Below are 15,700 nucleotides of genomic sequence, written 5' to 3' on the forward strand. Positions count from 1 at the left end.
CCAACATTTTAAAGCAGTCGGCCCCTCCAAGACCGCCCGATGAAACTCGCATATAAAACATGGCACATCTGTCAAGTTCTGCTCGGAGAAGCTGCCTCGAAGATTGCAAATCCTCCTGTCCAGAAGAGACAGTGCAAAGGCAGCAATCAAGACAATGTGTGAAAAGCTTCCCTTTGCAACCTGCACAATTACTGACCTATTCAGAGAAAACTCCCCTTTTAGCTTTTAGCTCTGCTAGACAATTTCCCCTGTCTCAGCTGTCTCACTGCATTATGTCCTTCAAGCCCCCTGGAATTAACGTTTGGAGCCAGCAAACACTGCTGGCTCCACAAGAAAAGCTGAGAGCAGAAAGGTCAGGTCGATTAAAGCAGTTGATCAGAATCTTTAACATAAAGACGTCACAGGCAAAATAGTAACGCTACTTCATGCTCAGCTAAGAGCAAATGATTCATCAGGCAAGGCTGCTTATTTTTGGAGGACAGCCACAAAAGAGAAGAGAACGCGCTGGCTGTATTGATCACGGTTGTAACGAGGGACCGCAGAGCCCTGCTCCAGTTCTGATGGAAATTTAATGTCAGAAATACATCATCCAATGCAAATATATCAATATGTATTTTACATCGAATGGAATTTAAAAACATCCTGGCCCGGCTCGGTGTAGTCGTTTTGTCTCTGCACAGATCTGAGAGTTGTCACGTCGAGCAGAGGGCTGCTGTGCAGTGCTCTGCGCTGCTCGATGCTGCAACCATTTTGTGAGAGTTTCTGGACAGGTGGCTGGAGAAGGAGGTGAAATCTCCAGCGCTTTGGCCTCGGGGTTAAACCTTCAGCAGGTGAAGGTTTACCTGTGCTGAGGAGATGCAGCCTAAAGGATGCTTTCATCTGGCTTACTCCTGCCATGTCCTGTGTCCAGAGAGGCAGCCTAAGGAAGGGAGACAGAAATCCCGATGTGAATCCTGTGGCTGTCAAATGAGGATTGTTCTGCTCTGACACCAATCCCACTGCCTCCCTCCTTGCCCTCCCTTTCTTCCCTGTCCCTCCCTTGGTGCTGATAAATCCATACTTCATTTTTAATCCCCACGGAGGTTGGGCAGCAGGGAACAGAACTCAAAGTTTACAGGATAAACGAGCATGAGGAAGGAGCTTCAGCACATGAGACCAGGCGGCATGTGCTGCGGGAAGAGAGCAGGGCAGCCTCTCTGAAGTTGTGGTTGGAGGGATGGGAAGGAAATGACTTTAGCAGTGGTGTTTTGGATGCACTGAAGAGGGGAGGTTGAAGAAGAGGTCATGACAGAGCCAAAGGGTATGTCTGTGTTGCGTAATTACTGCGTGGCGTGGAGGCAGTCACGGGCCTCTAGGCTTTGCTGGAAACCAATTCCTGGAAAGGGGAGCGGAGCTGTGCTCACAGTAGTCTAAACAAGCCAGTTCCTTTACGGCTAGTTCAGATAGCTGTGCACTACTCTGGAAGATGTGGACATACCATAAATTCCTGTCAATAAGAAGTTCAAAATAATCCAAGGCAAGCTCTGCAATGACAAAACCATTGGTAACCAAAAGCAAAGGAATAGGAGGTGAGATGCAGAAGGAGCACTCCTGCTCCAAAGCTTCCACCGTGTGACCAGAAACACCGCATGGAGAGCAGCTCTTTGCAGTTGTCCCAGGGTTCATGTTTTCTTTGTCATGCCTGCTACCTTTTGTGCCTGGGCACTCCTAATTCAGGCCGCAATGTCATGCAGCGCCCAACACACTCTCGGTCTGCAGCTGTGACTCTACCAGCCCCTCCAAGGAATTAACGCACATCGAATTAGTCATTTGATGTGCCAGCGCATGTGAAATGGGCTTGAGTGATTCAGATTTAGTGAGCAGGGGCTGAATTGCTGTATGGACACTGAGAGGGGGGAGACGGGGAAACGAGGCGCGTGTGGGCAGCATGAGAGACGAAGGCCAGGAGCAGGCTGCGTGGCTGGGAAAACTTGGACGTGGCACCTTGGTGCCGGTGTCACCTGCAGCATGGTATTTATGAAGGGACATTGATGGGGGAGATTCATCATGGTGGAGGATGTTACATTAATTTTCTCCCACCGTTGTCCTTCCTCTGAGGAAAATGCTGTAGCTCTGGCTGGTGTGTGTACCGCCAGCTGTAACGCCGTGCTGGCAGAACATGCAACGTGAGGGATGGAAGGCCAGAACTGAACGTTGAACTTGGGTTTCCAGCCCTTCTGTTGGGATGAAGTCAGGCTTCATCCCAAAACCAGAAGGGGGAGAGATCTGGGTTGAAAAGAGGTGACCTGTAATTTTACAAGGTTGTTTGACTCGCACGAAATGGCTGTGAGTTGGGGCAGATGGCGTTGGAGATGCTCAGCTCAGGCACTGTCATCTGAACTGGGTCTGGTGGGCCACAAGCCCCAGCTACCAACCTTTACCAACCCAGTCTTCTGACATATGTCACCTCCTTGGGCCATTTCAGCCCAAAAAGCTGACTCGATTTGCCCATCTACCCAGCTTCAATTACTCAAGATATCCATAAGGGCTGTGGTTGGGCTGGTAAACTGTGGGTTGGGCGTAGTGCCCAAAGCAATCTAATCCTGATCTTTCTTCCTCTGCAGGGGGTGGAGGGAAACGCAAAGGCAAAAGCAAAAAGTGGAAGGAAATCTTGAAATTCCCCCACATTAGCCAGTGTGAAGATCTCCGAAGAACAATAGGTAAGAGTTTATCCCTTTTTGGGGGGGGAATTATTGCCTAAATAAAACGTGCTGTCAAAACTGGCTCAGCAGAACTGCATTAAAGCTACTCTTGATTAAATGGGATAACTTTAGAGATGGTCACACACCGTGTATAGCTCTTGTGGTGCTGCCATGCAAGCTCAACATTTTCTGGCAGGTGGGACATGTACTTTGCATTGGTACCTCCCAGGGCCAACGCGAGTGGAAAAGGACACTCAGAAATGAATCCCCTCATTGCATTACCATCTAATAAGTAGCTTTTTATCAGGGAGGAAGTGAGACGATGAAAGCTGTGAGATTGCTGATGCAGTCAAAGGTGAATATTAATTGTACTCTGGATATGGTGGTTGAAGAGGCAGCCGCTGCCTTCTGCCAGGCAGCACTGTCCTGCATCCACATCTCAACACTGGCTTTAGGCAGGTAAAACTACTTTGTTTTATTGACGTGGACCAAACCCTGCAGGTTTGGAAAGGGAGCTTGCAGTGACCATCTCCTTACCACAGCATTTCTCCTGCTCACACCTGCCAAATGTCAGCATTCTTTTGCCTGCCCCCTTGCCAAACAAGGGCAGCGATTATCTCCTTGTGAAGTCACGCTGGAAAGCTCAGTATTGCTGATCTCACCACAAGAGGTTAACTTCAGCAACTGAGGCTGTTTTTTTTCCCCCACACTGACACAAAATCCAGGCATTGGCAATGACTGAATGAAAGGCAACAAACTGTAACAACTGAGATAGCAAGGAGCATAATTTGTCTGACTTGGGTGAACTCCTGGGGTCTGACTGGCAGTGCCCTGGCACTGTTTACATTCGAAATTCACAGCATGTTTATGGAGAGAAAATATGTAGAACATTTTGAAGCTCTTTTCATGGTCTCCCTCAGTAAATTTCACTTCCCTCGCTTTCTGCCATAGAGCTAAAAGGAGGTACAGAAAGAGGGGGGAGGCAGGAGAAGAGTCAGTAATTTTTTCCAGTTCACAAGGCCACTTAGCCACTCTACATATGTACAAACCTTGGAAAAATTTCTAAACCTACAGAACCTGCTGGAGGCAAATCTAACTTAATCTATTGTAATGTACATAGGGAATTCTCTCTGGAGTGCAGGGGAAAACTGCACTACAGAAGATTTGCAAAGGCATAAAATATTCTAAATGTAATGGCTTAAAGAAAAAAGTCTGCAGAATATTTCTGTTTCTGAAAAGTTATTTCTGACATTTTTGGTGGCACCTTTATCCTAACTAATTTGTTTTGCCTTTTGTGTGTATGTGATTGAATTGGAGAAATCACAGGGCAAGTGCCCTTGTGATGCTTGCAGTGGATATGGCTTCACTGCAACCATGACCTGTTGACTGGGAATTACAGCACCTGATTTTTACACAATGGGAAATGAGGTCCCGATCCTTGTTCTGGGACTCTGATTTTATTGAGTGGCTTTCCCGCTGAGCCTCATCAGGCCATCAGCCCATGCTGGCACTACCACATTTTGGTTAATGTAGCTGAGGTTGAAGCATCCCAGCCAAACAGATGCTGTTTATAAACTTCCCCTTGTTCGTACAGTGTGTCTGACACAGCTTGGATGAACCAGACCTTCTGGGTCTCTAGCACTGAGGCATTCACACGTGCAGTTGACCCGAGGCACGCAGGGTAGTGCATGGATGTTCCTTTTATTGCCTCTGCTGGCAGTATTATCCTGCACAGCAAGGATAGCAGTTATCCTTTGACACATCTTCATGGGCTATTTTCTGCAAGTTCTTTACCAGGACCTCAGGGTTTCAGGGACGAGGAGGCTCCACAGGTGACTTTACGAGGGAACACGCTGAACCAGCCCTTCCTGCATCCCCTGCCAGCTGAACTGCTGCAGGACTTGCAGGGAATCCAGCTGCACGGTGTGTCTGCCATCAGTCCCTCCCCTGACAACTTTCGGGCTCCGCAGTCAGTGCCAAACAAATTCGATGATGAAACAGAGACCACAGAGAGGCTTGTTCTGTGACAGCTGACAACCAGCAGAGAAGAATGACTTTACACAAGAAAAAGGACTCAACCCCAGTGCCATGTACTTAGGGATCGAGACAAATATTGGTAGGTTCTGCTCATCACAGAGCTCTCTGCCATGTGTCAGCCTCCCAGCACTTCTGGCCAGACACAGTCATGCCACTTTGCCACATGTTAGAAAAAAAAAACACACTGCATGAACCAGAGGATTAGGCTGCTGAGGTTTTCTTCTGGATACTTCCCAAGATCCTCTGTCGAAAAGCTCAGGGTAGGGACAGGCTGGACCTTTTCTCCCTCTCGATTAGAGGTGGCAGGAACCGCTGTGCAGCAAGGCACTGCTTGGTGTAGTGCAGCCGTGAGCCATAGGTGGAAAATGCTTCTGCTGTGACTGTGGAAATACAGCCTACGTGTGTGCACAAATGCCCACATGCTGGTGTAAAGCTGTGTGTGCTTTTGCACCCCACTAAGGTGTACTGAAAAGCGTCTGTGTCTTAAGAAAATAGTGTAGTGTGAAAAGAAATCTGTGAAAAACAGGAAGGCTGAAATAAACCAAGGGTCTGCGACCTGTGTTGACACAATTATGAGTCAGTTCATACCTTTTGGTTCCCTCTGTGTTTACAGGAGACGCTGTGTTTGACTATCCATCATCTGGTGTCTTACTGAAAGACTCGCTTAGTAAAACCCTTTTTTCCCCTCCTTCTTGTGCACAGAAACAAAAATCAAAACACCTGGGAGTAGCAGTGTGTTTTGATAAATAAACAACCGCTGGAAATGTCTTTATTAAAAGTGCCATTTAGCCAAGGAGCTACCTCTTTGGATTGCACTTAAAACAACTTTTCTTCTTTCTTGTTTTTTGCCCTTTCTTGCCCAAAGTACACAACACCTTCTGCAGGAAAACCCTGTAGCCTGCATTGTGTGCTAATTGATGGGCAAGTGGCACGGGGGGGGGGTGCTCAGAGGGATGCCACCCTAATGCCTCTGAGAGAGGCTGATAAATCCGCTGTGCACAGCGGCTGCACGTCTCTGCTGCAGCACCCTTCTCGTGTCCAAAGGCAAACCGTAGGAAAACAGCTTGCCTTTTCCAGGATAGCACTGGCATTAGCAGCCCTTCCAATCGATGAGAACTTGTGTTTCTGACATTAGTGGCGATGAATCATATCACGGATCCCGCTAGCAAATGGTGTGCTGCTATCGTTAAAATTCACGGCTGATAGCTCTGCAAAAGAGATGTTTCAAGGGAAGGGAAAAAATAGCAAGGCGCAGCTTTAAAAATTCCTTCATTGGGCAAACATGGCATGAGTCGATGCCACAAGCTAGCGATACCCACTAGTTTAAAGGCCATCAGTAAACAAAAATATAAGAAAAAGTTGTAATTTCAAAGGCCAGGGTGTCTTTTTGATGATAAAAGATTTTAGATGTCTGTAAATATTTCTGAATGACGCAAAAGGTTCTCTTGGTTAAAAGTGTGGAATTTTTATTTATTTTGCTCAGACCCATTCTGTGCTTTTTTCTTTCATAAAAAACTGCTTGGGTGAAAGAGTTGATTATTCTGATCTTTGGCAAATTTTCTTTCGCAACTGTCCAAATGCTATATAATAAATCAAGATTTTTTTTCCCCATAGATTGAAGTCTGTGGGGAAAGTGCCACAGAATGTGTCTGCTGTTTGTTGCAGGGAGTGATTTGTTGCACTATTTTGCAGAAAAGTTTAACTCCTTCAGTAGAGGAGCTTCTGGTTATGCATTGTCTCTGGGTAGAAGGAGAACCAGGGAGATGCATTTTGCTAAAGAGTTGGATTCAGTGAGACTTTACAGGCAGAAAGATCAGTCCCCAGTTTTGCCACACCTGGTTTAAGAAGGGAAAAAAATCCTCCAGTGCCATTTAACCTCTCGTGTGACATTTGTGTCCCATTTATCCAGGGTAAAAGTAGCTTGAGCTTCCCTTTCTGGCAGGTTCCTTTCACTGTTGTCAAAAATACATTTCTGTGTGAGAGATGCTTTGTAGAGACGGTGAACCAAGTAAGTGGGACAAAATTGAAGGCACAGAGTTCACATGCTCACTTTTTACAAAAGCTGGCTTTTTTTCTCCCTTAGTCTTTTCTGTATTGTGCTTTTTCAGATCAAGACCCTCACCCATATGACCTTTTTGAGTCATTTTGGGTACACCTGGAGGCACGCTGATGGTGCAGGTGCTGCCATGGAGTGTAGAGCTGCCCAACCGAGCTTTGCCAGGCAGCCAACACGGGTGCTCGTAGCAAGCATGGCATCAGTGACAGAGAAGTGCTTGACTATTTATCCAGCTCCCTAGAAATGCTTTGCAGCCTGCACTGAGCTCCATCCTGTGGCAGAAAGACTGCTACTATACCCCACTTGTCTCATTTAAAGTGGCTCGGGCACTTCTGCTCTGCACTGTGGTGCTGGGGCATCCTCCCCAAATTCTCACCTGCAATTCTCAGGTGCCTTTGCTTCGAGGGTTTCCAAGAGCTGCAGAGATAAGTGCATGAGCGAGGGGCCCTTGGGAAAGCAGAGCACAAGTTTCCTGGTGTACTCTGTTGGGTGCAGTGACACTGTGGCATATTGATGCTCACAGCAAGGCTCTGCGGTGGGGTGGCACCTTGCCCTGCTTCAGCTGGGGGCTGTGTCAGGCGCTGGTGAGATGCTAAGGGAACGGAGACGTAGACAGAGAAATGCTGTGAATGTGCAGATCTCAGAATCTGAGGTTACGTGGTGGTGTCATTCATAAAGCGCAGGCACTGAAACGGGAGAGGAAAGGCATCAAAACCCCAATCTGATCAGAGCACAAAGAAGTAGCCAATTTGCTCTCCACCAGACTCCTCAGCTCTGATGTTTACAGTGATTGAAAAACAACATTTGGAAATGTAGTTCTGAAGCCCACAACTAGATCAAGAGAAGGAACTGAAACTTGCCTCCCTCTGTAAATAACCAGGGACAAGTGGTTATAACTTCCGTGGTGATCTTACAGTATCTGTCTGGATACTGCACTGAAGGCTGATCATATTTTTTTGGCCAAAACTAGGGTCAGAGTTTTTCAGAAATATATACATATGTGTATACATATATTTTTGTAGAAAACATGAGTTTTCCTTGGAAAAAAAAATGTACATTTTTATTGGAAATAATTTTTCAGCCAGAAAAAAGCTGCAAAAAAAAAAGCAGAGAAAGAACAGCCAGCCCTGAGCTCTGAAACACCCTGGCGACGCACTGGGCTTTCTGTGGACCTGGGGAACTGGAATCAGTGGAGCAGAAAATTATCTAGTAAATAAAAGCAAAAATCAGCATACCGCATCATGGTTATACTCTTCATCAATGCGAGTTTCTGGAGAAATTCGAGGAACTTGGGATTCTTCCCCACATCATTTCAGGTCCAAGCTGATAAACACATAAGCTCACAAATCATTTTTGAATGGTGAAGTGGGACCTTGCTGCTGTTTGTGCATCACCCAGGTGTAAGCTCCCCATGAAGGTGTCTGCCCCTGCAGATAGGGGATAAAGCGGGGCTCCTGCCTCAGCTGCTTGGCACAGACCCCTGGGGGCTGCACTTTTTGGCCAGCCCCACAGCCCCTGGGCTGCTCATGCTGCTCTAATCTGCAGGGCTACCACCGAGAGCACAGAGGGAGGGGAGCACAGGAGGGATGGAGAGCAGAGCTGGAAGCACCACTGAAAGCTGTGATAGGATTTATTGCTCTGGAAAAAGTTATGCAGATTTTTTGGACAGCATCAATGCAGGAAAAAACCCTCAAGCTGATTTATTTCTGAGGAAGAAACAAAGTCCTTCCCTTTGACAATCTCAGCTCCATACCCTTCCTTTCCCCTTCTCCTTCCCTATTTCTTTCTCCTGCACTAGGCACAACTTTCCTCTCTCTTCCTTGAGCCTAAAGGTCTCCTTCAAAGCACAGCTTACACAGCCTTTCCAGCGTAGACCTTCAGCAGTACCCTGTAGTTTCTTGGATTTGACGTGCTGTCCCATATCATGAATGCATCTAAATTAAATTAGAAACTCTTCAGGGGCAGGAACTGGCTGCGTGATAGATAGTGTTCCAGCACATGAAATGATACGACTGACGTCAAAACCATATTGTTTGTTTACAAACCCGCAGTTGGTTCAGTTCCTTTCTTCAAAATCCTTCAGATTCAACTATAATTCTATCATAAACATGGGTTTCCAGGGCTCTAATGATGGACAAATAGAGCAATGTTTGGTGCCCTTGCAAGATTAGCTGTATCCAGTTTATAGCGATGGGTGGAATTGAGAAGGTTTTTTTTTTTTTTCACTTTTTTTTTTTTTTTAATGCCATCACAGAAAGTATGTGAAAAACAAGCTGTTTTATGCATCTAGCGAGACTCAAGACTAACACTGGGAGCACAGGCTGCTCGCAGGCTGCTTGTGCTTGACAGCTTCCAGGACGGGAAGGGGACGCAGGGGAAATGAGTTGAAATGATCTCAGCCCACATTCTATTTACAGAATTCATTTCACAAGACTTAATCCATTAAGCATTACCTTGGCAGTGGCAACCCAGAAAGAAACCAAGAAAGACGTTGCTTTTCTCCGTAAAGAACAGGCAGCAAACCCAAGTCTCCTTCCCAAGCAACGAGTCCACACTTGCAGTCATTCAACAGAAAGCTTCCTAAGGTAGAAATATTATCCCTAAACCTCTGTATTTTTATTTAGTGGCAAAGACTATCGTTGGTGCAATAAATTCATCTTCACAGAGGAAGAAAAAAAAATGAATTAATTCCAAAAGTTACTACAGGGATATGCAGAAAAGGTATTAAAAGAGAACATACCCTTTTAAAAGATCCATTTCATCTCTCACTGAAAATAGAAGTAGATATTGTGAGCTGCAGGGTTTTTCATTATCTTATTAGGTAATATGAGTCATTAAGGCTAATTAATACTTATGCAGTGATTTGAAATTGTAAAATGTTATAGAAGTGCTCACGGGTCCTGTTAAATAGTAGTGCTTGGTTGTTAAGGAAATTTATTTTAAAATCGAGTTAGCATTTCCTGGATATGGGGGATGAGAGGTAGGGCAACATTTATGATAACATCTTACTCCTCTTCCCGTCGAACTCCCATGTAACTTTGCTACTGATATTAATGGAAAGAAGGCGGCAGGGCGAAGGAAGCCGCTGGTTTCGTTGACTCAGTTCAGCTCTGCTAAGTCAGTGAGAACATTTCCCTTAAAATAAATTGTATGGGAGCGCTCTTACAGTGAAAGCAGGGAACCGTGTGCGGGGAAAAGAGAGAGAAAAGATTTACCAGACGTAGATCACAGGGATGCTGTGAAGTGTGCTCAAGCAGCCCAAAATCCTTGGGTTCGGGGATGCACTCAGGCATCTGGGGAGGGAGAAGATTGACCTCAGTTAATGCTTGTCAGGGAAAAGAACTCGTTTGGGGTAGGTGGTAGGGGAAGCAGGTTTTTTGATGTGGTTTCCTCTGGTTTTAACAGAGGCCTCTAGGACTATGGCTGGGTTTCATTCTAGGCTTACTAGAAACAGTCTAGAAATATGGCACACCCAGAAGCTGCAGGTCAGTGTGGGTGAGCACGGGAGACTGAGCCCTTAGCTGAAACGTTTTGTAATGTAAAATAGCTTTTAAATAAAACGTTTATAGTAGAAAAGTGGAGTTATTTGCATTCTGGCTAAGAACCTGAAAACCAATATTTTTTGCTTTTATTTCTTCTCATGCTCTTTTGTGGAAGAGAGACAGGAGAAAAAAAAAAAAGGCAAAAAAATAAAAGCACCCCCTTCTTAACTTAAAACCAGAAAATAAGTGTTAGACCTTATTTACACGAAAGTCCTCCAAAATCAATAAAATATCTGAATGAAGCAAAATTCACATTTTTTTATATTGAATATCTGTAATATATCAATATCTGAATATCTGTAATATATAAAAGTGATCTTATACTTTTTTTATTTTTTAATTTTATGTCTATCTTTGTGGTGCTTCTTTTACTGAGACGATCTTTGCCACAAAGTGTACTTCTTCGGCACACCATGTACTTCTTCCTTCTTTGTGAAGGTCCTTGGTCTCAGCGCCTCAGTCCCATTGGTTCAGGGGTTTTTTTGGTATTGTTTTTTTCCTTACAGTGCAAATGATGACACTGCAAATACAGCACTTCAGTTTTAAATATAGTATAAGTCACTGAAAATTAGTTCATGGCTTAACAGGGTTGGGATTCCTACTCCTTCTAAGTCCATGCCTGAGGTGAGACCTAGATAAGGGACCTTAGTGCAAATCTGGCCCGTTATTATCCTACTGCTCCTGATTTCTGGCTTTTGAGGAAAAGAGAGGTTGAGAGCTTTTGGGGTAATCCCACACATAGCTTTTAATTCTGCTTTTAAGACAGAATGTGGGGGAATTCATATTGGGAGTGACAAAACAAACAAACAAACAAAATTTTGCCTGATGGCCGAATCCCTGGAGTCATTAAAAGATTCCCTTTATTTTCCAAATAATCACTATATGCTGTTTTGAAGACACATTGGAGGGGATAATTGAAATTATTTCTCTGTGATCTGTTGATCAGAAATTGGGGTGTGGCCATGAATACTGCTAAATATTCATATTAAAATTGAACCCCTTGCTCAGCAGGGTAGAAGCAAGAGTTAGGAGACTATTTCTGGTTAGTGTTCCTGGTTATGTCAGTACTTTTATTTGCATATTAATCACATTTTACTCTGATAAGTCAATGACAGGTAATTCTAAGACAAGTAAAATAAAAACATTCTCTACCCTAAATAGCTGTCTCCTGCACAAAGAAATAGCAAAGGTGAGTAAATTTCGAATATAGGGAAGGGAAATAAAATTGTAGAGCAAGATGATATAATGCAAACTGTGAAAACTTGCCTGAGTTTGGGGAGGAAGGTAGAATGGTATTTGATTTTGCTGAAGAGCTCCCAGTTGTCCTGGAATTGGTAAAGTTCAGTGCAAAAATGGCTCAACAAAAAGTCTGAAATCTTATAATACTTTAAAAATGTGCCAAGACATTAGAGTAAAATCTAAATGCAGTACATTTAGAAAAATGTAGAGATTTTTCCCTTTCCAGAAGAATAATTAATTTCAAAAGCTGTGAATTCTCTGCGTTATTGAATGACCAACCAAATTTTAACCTCTATAAATAGTTACAGATTTCTTTGCACCTGCCAGATTCACCATCCTTCTGCCCTGCAGCATCTTTGTATTTGCACAGTGGCACCTTGACGGTCTCTTCACGTCACACTGATTTTCTGGACTCTCACTTGGACAAATTCGAGCAAGGCAGTGTGGACAAATTGGTGTAAGGTTGTTCTCTTGAGGAACAAAATCTGTCTCAACTACACATGAGTATTTGCAGTGTTGAAACAGCGCTCTATAAGTACGTAAGTGCTTTCAGGCTTTCATAGCACCTGGTTCAAAATGTTTTTGGCATTTGTAAACATGGTTCATGGAGAAAAATTGTTTTGAGTATAGGAAGAATTTGGTATAAATCACTTTAGCAATACTCTGATTGGTCCAAACAAACAATATTCAGCGCTTGGTCCCTGAGTTCATTGCATTTGACCTTTCGGCATATGTATTGTTTGTCTCATGATCAGTAACTTCAGCACAGACCCCAAGTGAGGTCACACTGCAAAGGTCTCTAAAGGACAAAAGAGAAACCTGTCGTGGGGAGCTTACCAAACAGGAGGGAGCATTTGGCTTAATGTAGCAGACTGAGACACAGGCACTCTAATCAGCTATCTGAGAGCCATACCACTTCTAACAAGATCCTTTTCTGATCTCAGCTGAACCTGCTCAGCCTGAGCAGCAGCATGGAGGTGGGATGGCTCAGGGAGAGACCTCCATGCAGGTGTCTGGAGGGCCCCCAGGGAGCAGGGTCACTGCCCCTGTGGTGGGAAGGGGCTAGCACTGCTGCCTTCTGCAGGCTCTGCTTGCCTCCAACCTCATCTTCATCCAAGGAGGATGAAGAATGGATGGGCTGGAAGCCCCCTTTGCATCCTCATCAGTGGAAGTATTAAAAAAAAAAAAAAAAAAAAAAAAAAGGAAAAGAAAAAAGAGAGAAAAGAGCATCTATTAACCAGCCCTTGTGCTGGGAGCGGACCTCATGACCGTCCTTCGCTCCACTGAGGGTTTCTCCCTCCAAGGAAGAGACCCTCCTTCTGAGGCTGCTTTCATCCCTGCCCAGGAGGCTGCGGGTGTCAGTGGGGCACCATGACCTCAATATCTCCTATGGAAAAAAAAGAAAAAAAATCTAAAAATATTGTTTATGCCAGTGTTGTCTATGCCAGTGTGACTATGAATCAGTGGTCAGAGCTTCGAGGGAGAATTACAGCCTTTTCTCCCTGTTCTTTGCCGCTGACAAGCCCCAGTCCTATGACTAGAGCTAATGCCTTTTTTAGAGTCCACTTCAAAGTCTCCTTGGGGGCCAGGGCCTTTCTTATGCGTTACAAATCAACTTATCTAGGTAACATCTTAAGGACTGGAAGGCGGCAAAGCAAAGTTTCAAAGCTGCCAACGCAGAGGTCACACGAGGTTGTGGTTACTCCCACCGCCTGCTGCAATGGGCTTCATGCATCAGTACGGCCTGGGATTACGACAGGGCCGGCACAGAGAGAGGGAAGACACGGATCCACCCTCCAGCCCTGTGGTTTTCACAAGTTTTCTGGCACAGGCCTGTGTTTCAAATCCTAAAGGAGTCTTGGTGGACAGCTGCCATCCTGGGTGAAAAAAAGGGATAGGATTTTGTTCTCAATAGCGCCTTTGAATTATGTGGAAAGTAACCATCACCCGTAATCGATTACTATGAGGAAGCACCTATAGACTGCTTGAAACCTGTAAAAAGGTCCACAGTTGTTCACTGTAACTCACTGTATAAATAAGATATTCCTTTATTTTCTCTTTTCTCACATGATATTTGAGAACGAGGGGTTATGGTTATTTCCTAAGCCTCAGTGATTTTAGCCTTCTATCTACTAGTTGCTACATCACATTCCCCCCCCCCCCAAAAAAAAAAAAGCCTTTATCCCTTGTATAAAATAGCTACTAGCTTCCATCTACTGATGCAAGTCAAAACAATATTTTAGCTGGCAGAATTATGTGGAATTCTGCCTCATCCTATTTTTTTTTCACTCCAATCAGCAAACTAGTATTTCCCTAACGAGTCCCCGGACCTGGCAGTTTTCCAGGGTTTCCCTCTTTGGTAGGCAGCAATAAGGAAGGGAATCTCAGCCCGCTGCCAACTCACCCACTTACAACATGTGTTAGCGAGGGATCAGAAACCCTTTCCTCTGAACGCCTCAGAGCAGAGAAAGCACTGGGAGTTCAGCTGGAGGCTCTGGCTGTGAGATATGGATCGTCAGGACTTGAATTAGAGAGCAAATACAGCACTTTGCTTTTCTTCCTCCTTTTTTTTTTTTTTTTTTTTCCCTTCGTTTAAGTGAATTTAAGTCCTGGCGACAGCTAATAGTGCAGGCAGCCCTTGAAAGAGAAATGCTGTGTTCATCTCACAGACAGGTGCAGCCTGATTTTCCCTACCCTGCCTTGCCACTGCACCTCCACCTGGAGGGGACCAGAGCAGAGAGGGGCAATATTTCAGCACCCGTCATCGCTCACTCTTGGCTGGCTCTGCCAGCCTGGATGCCAGTTGTGGTGGTGGCTTTTGCATAGCTGTGGATTTGATACCAGTTTCGCTTGCCAACTGCCAGCATAAGCTGTGTAACTTGCAGCTCCACAAATGCCATGCCGGCATCTGTTTCTCATCCTACAGCATTTTAAATAATGCACATTTCCAGCTGTCTTCCCCTTCCTTCCCAATTTCAAAGCACAATTTGTCCATTTCATGTATTGCTCGGAGAGGCATTTCCAGGCTGCTCAGTCAGCGTGTGCGAAGCAAAGCTGGTTGTGGGGCTGCAAGGTTTGACATGAACTGTCCGTGCATCGAAACAAGAAATTCTCAGCTGCAAGCAGCCCCACACCATAACACTTGTGGAATGCATTCATTAAATAAATGTCCCTGGAAGAGGTGAAATGGTGGAGGAACTTTGCAGATAATTTGGCAGCTCCCTAGTACAGTATTCACAACTTCAAGCCTCTCAGGAAAAAAAATGAGCAGCCTTTAGAGAGGGTTTCTCAAAGCCCCGCTTTCCAGTGGAAATGTAATTGAAGAGCTCTGTGAGGACCATGGAAGGATGCTGCTCACAAGTGGAGGAAATATTAAATTCTTTGTTTGTGGTAAATTGCTGACCTTTGTCTTCAGCATTAAAGCCATCTGAAGAAAACCATTCCTAGCACACAGTAGGATTAGTTGCTTTTGCTGGATATTTTCCTGCGTACAGCATAATAGTTTAATATGAATATAGCAGGAAACAAGGAAAATTGAAGGTATAATTCAGTTTGAATGGCGTGATGCAAGAGGTGATTTCTTGTAAGGAGCTAGAAGACAAAGGGATCAGCACTAAATATTTTAAATGAGCTTTTGGAACCGTCTCTTAATGGCATTTTTATCACCCCTCCTCCTTTTATGACTGTAAGACCTACATTTCCTGATAGGATCGTTCTCTCTCTCTCTTCCTCTCTCCCTCTCTCTCTTTATTTTATTGTTATTTATAGACTGTAAAACCTTAATCAGAACAGTTTTACTTATCAGGTGATACAAATGCTCTATCTTATACCCTACAAAGTCAATAAGTGTTTATTTCTTTAGCATAGTTGCAGATCCCCTTTCTGTTTTAGATTTTCTTGGTATCAGTACAATTTTTATCCGCTGAGTCAACAACTCAAGGCACAAACTCTTCGTGCCATGCTGCTGCTATCCATTTCCTATAGTAGTCTTATAATTTCCCAAATTCCTCCACCCCTTTCAAAGCCTGGGAAAGCAGATGGACCCTACAGGATGACCTGGGGGTCATGAAATCCAGGCTGTTAGAGCTGAAGTGGGGAAGTGCATTCCAGAGGAGACAACCCTTCCACCGAGAGTGTTTGCAGCT

At 44.6% G+C, this 15,700-nt stretch overlaps 1 protein-coding gene across 2 annotated transcripts in view; it reads left to right on the plus strand.

The window, feature by feature from the left end:
• The window catches only part of GRK5 (G protein-coupled receptor kinase 5), a 172,963-nt gene that overhangs the window by 65,218 nt on the left and 92,045 nt on the right, over positions 1 to 15,700 (plus strand). For both annotated transcript variants that reach the window (XM_038181479.2, XM_038181480.2), the window contains exon 2: positions 2,604 to 2,699. In XM_038181479.2, the coding sequence (XP_038037407.1) occupies positions 2,604 to 2,699 (96 nt within the window). The remainder of the gene's footprint in view (positions 1 to 2,603; positions 2,700 to 15,700) is intronic.

This window comes from Anas platyrhynchos, chromosome 6, assembly GCF_047663525.1.
Source record: "Anas platyrhynchos isolate ZD024472 breed Pekin duck chromosome 6, IASCAAS_PekinDuck_T2T, whole genome shotgun sequence".
Lineage (NCBI taxonomy): Eukaryota > Metazoa > Chordata > Aves > Anseriformes > Anatidae > Anas > Anas platyrhynchos.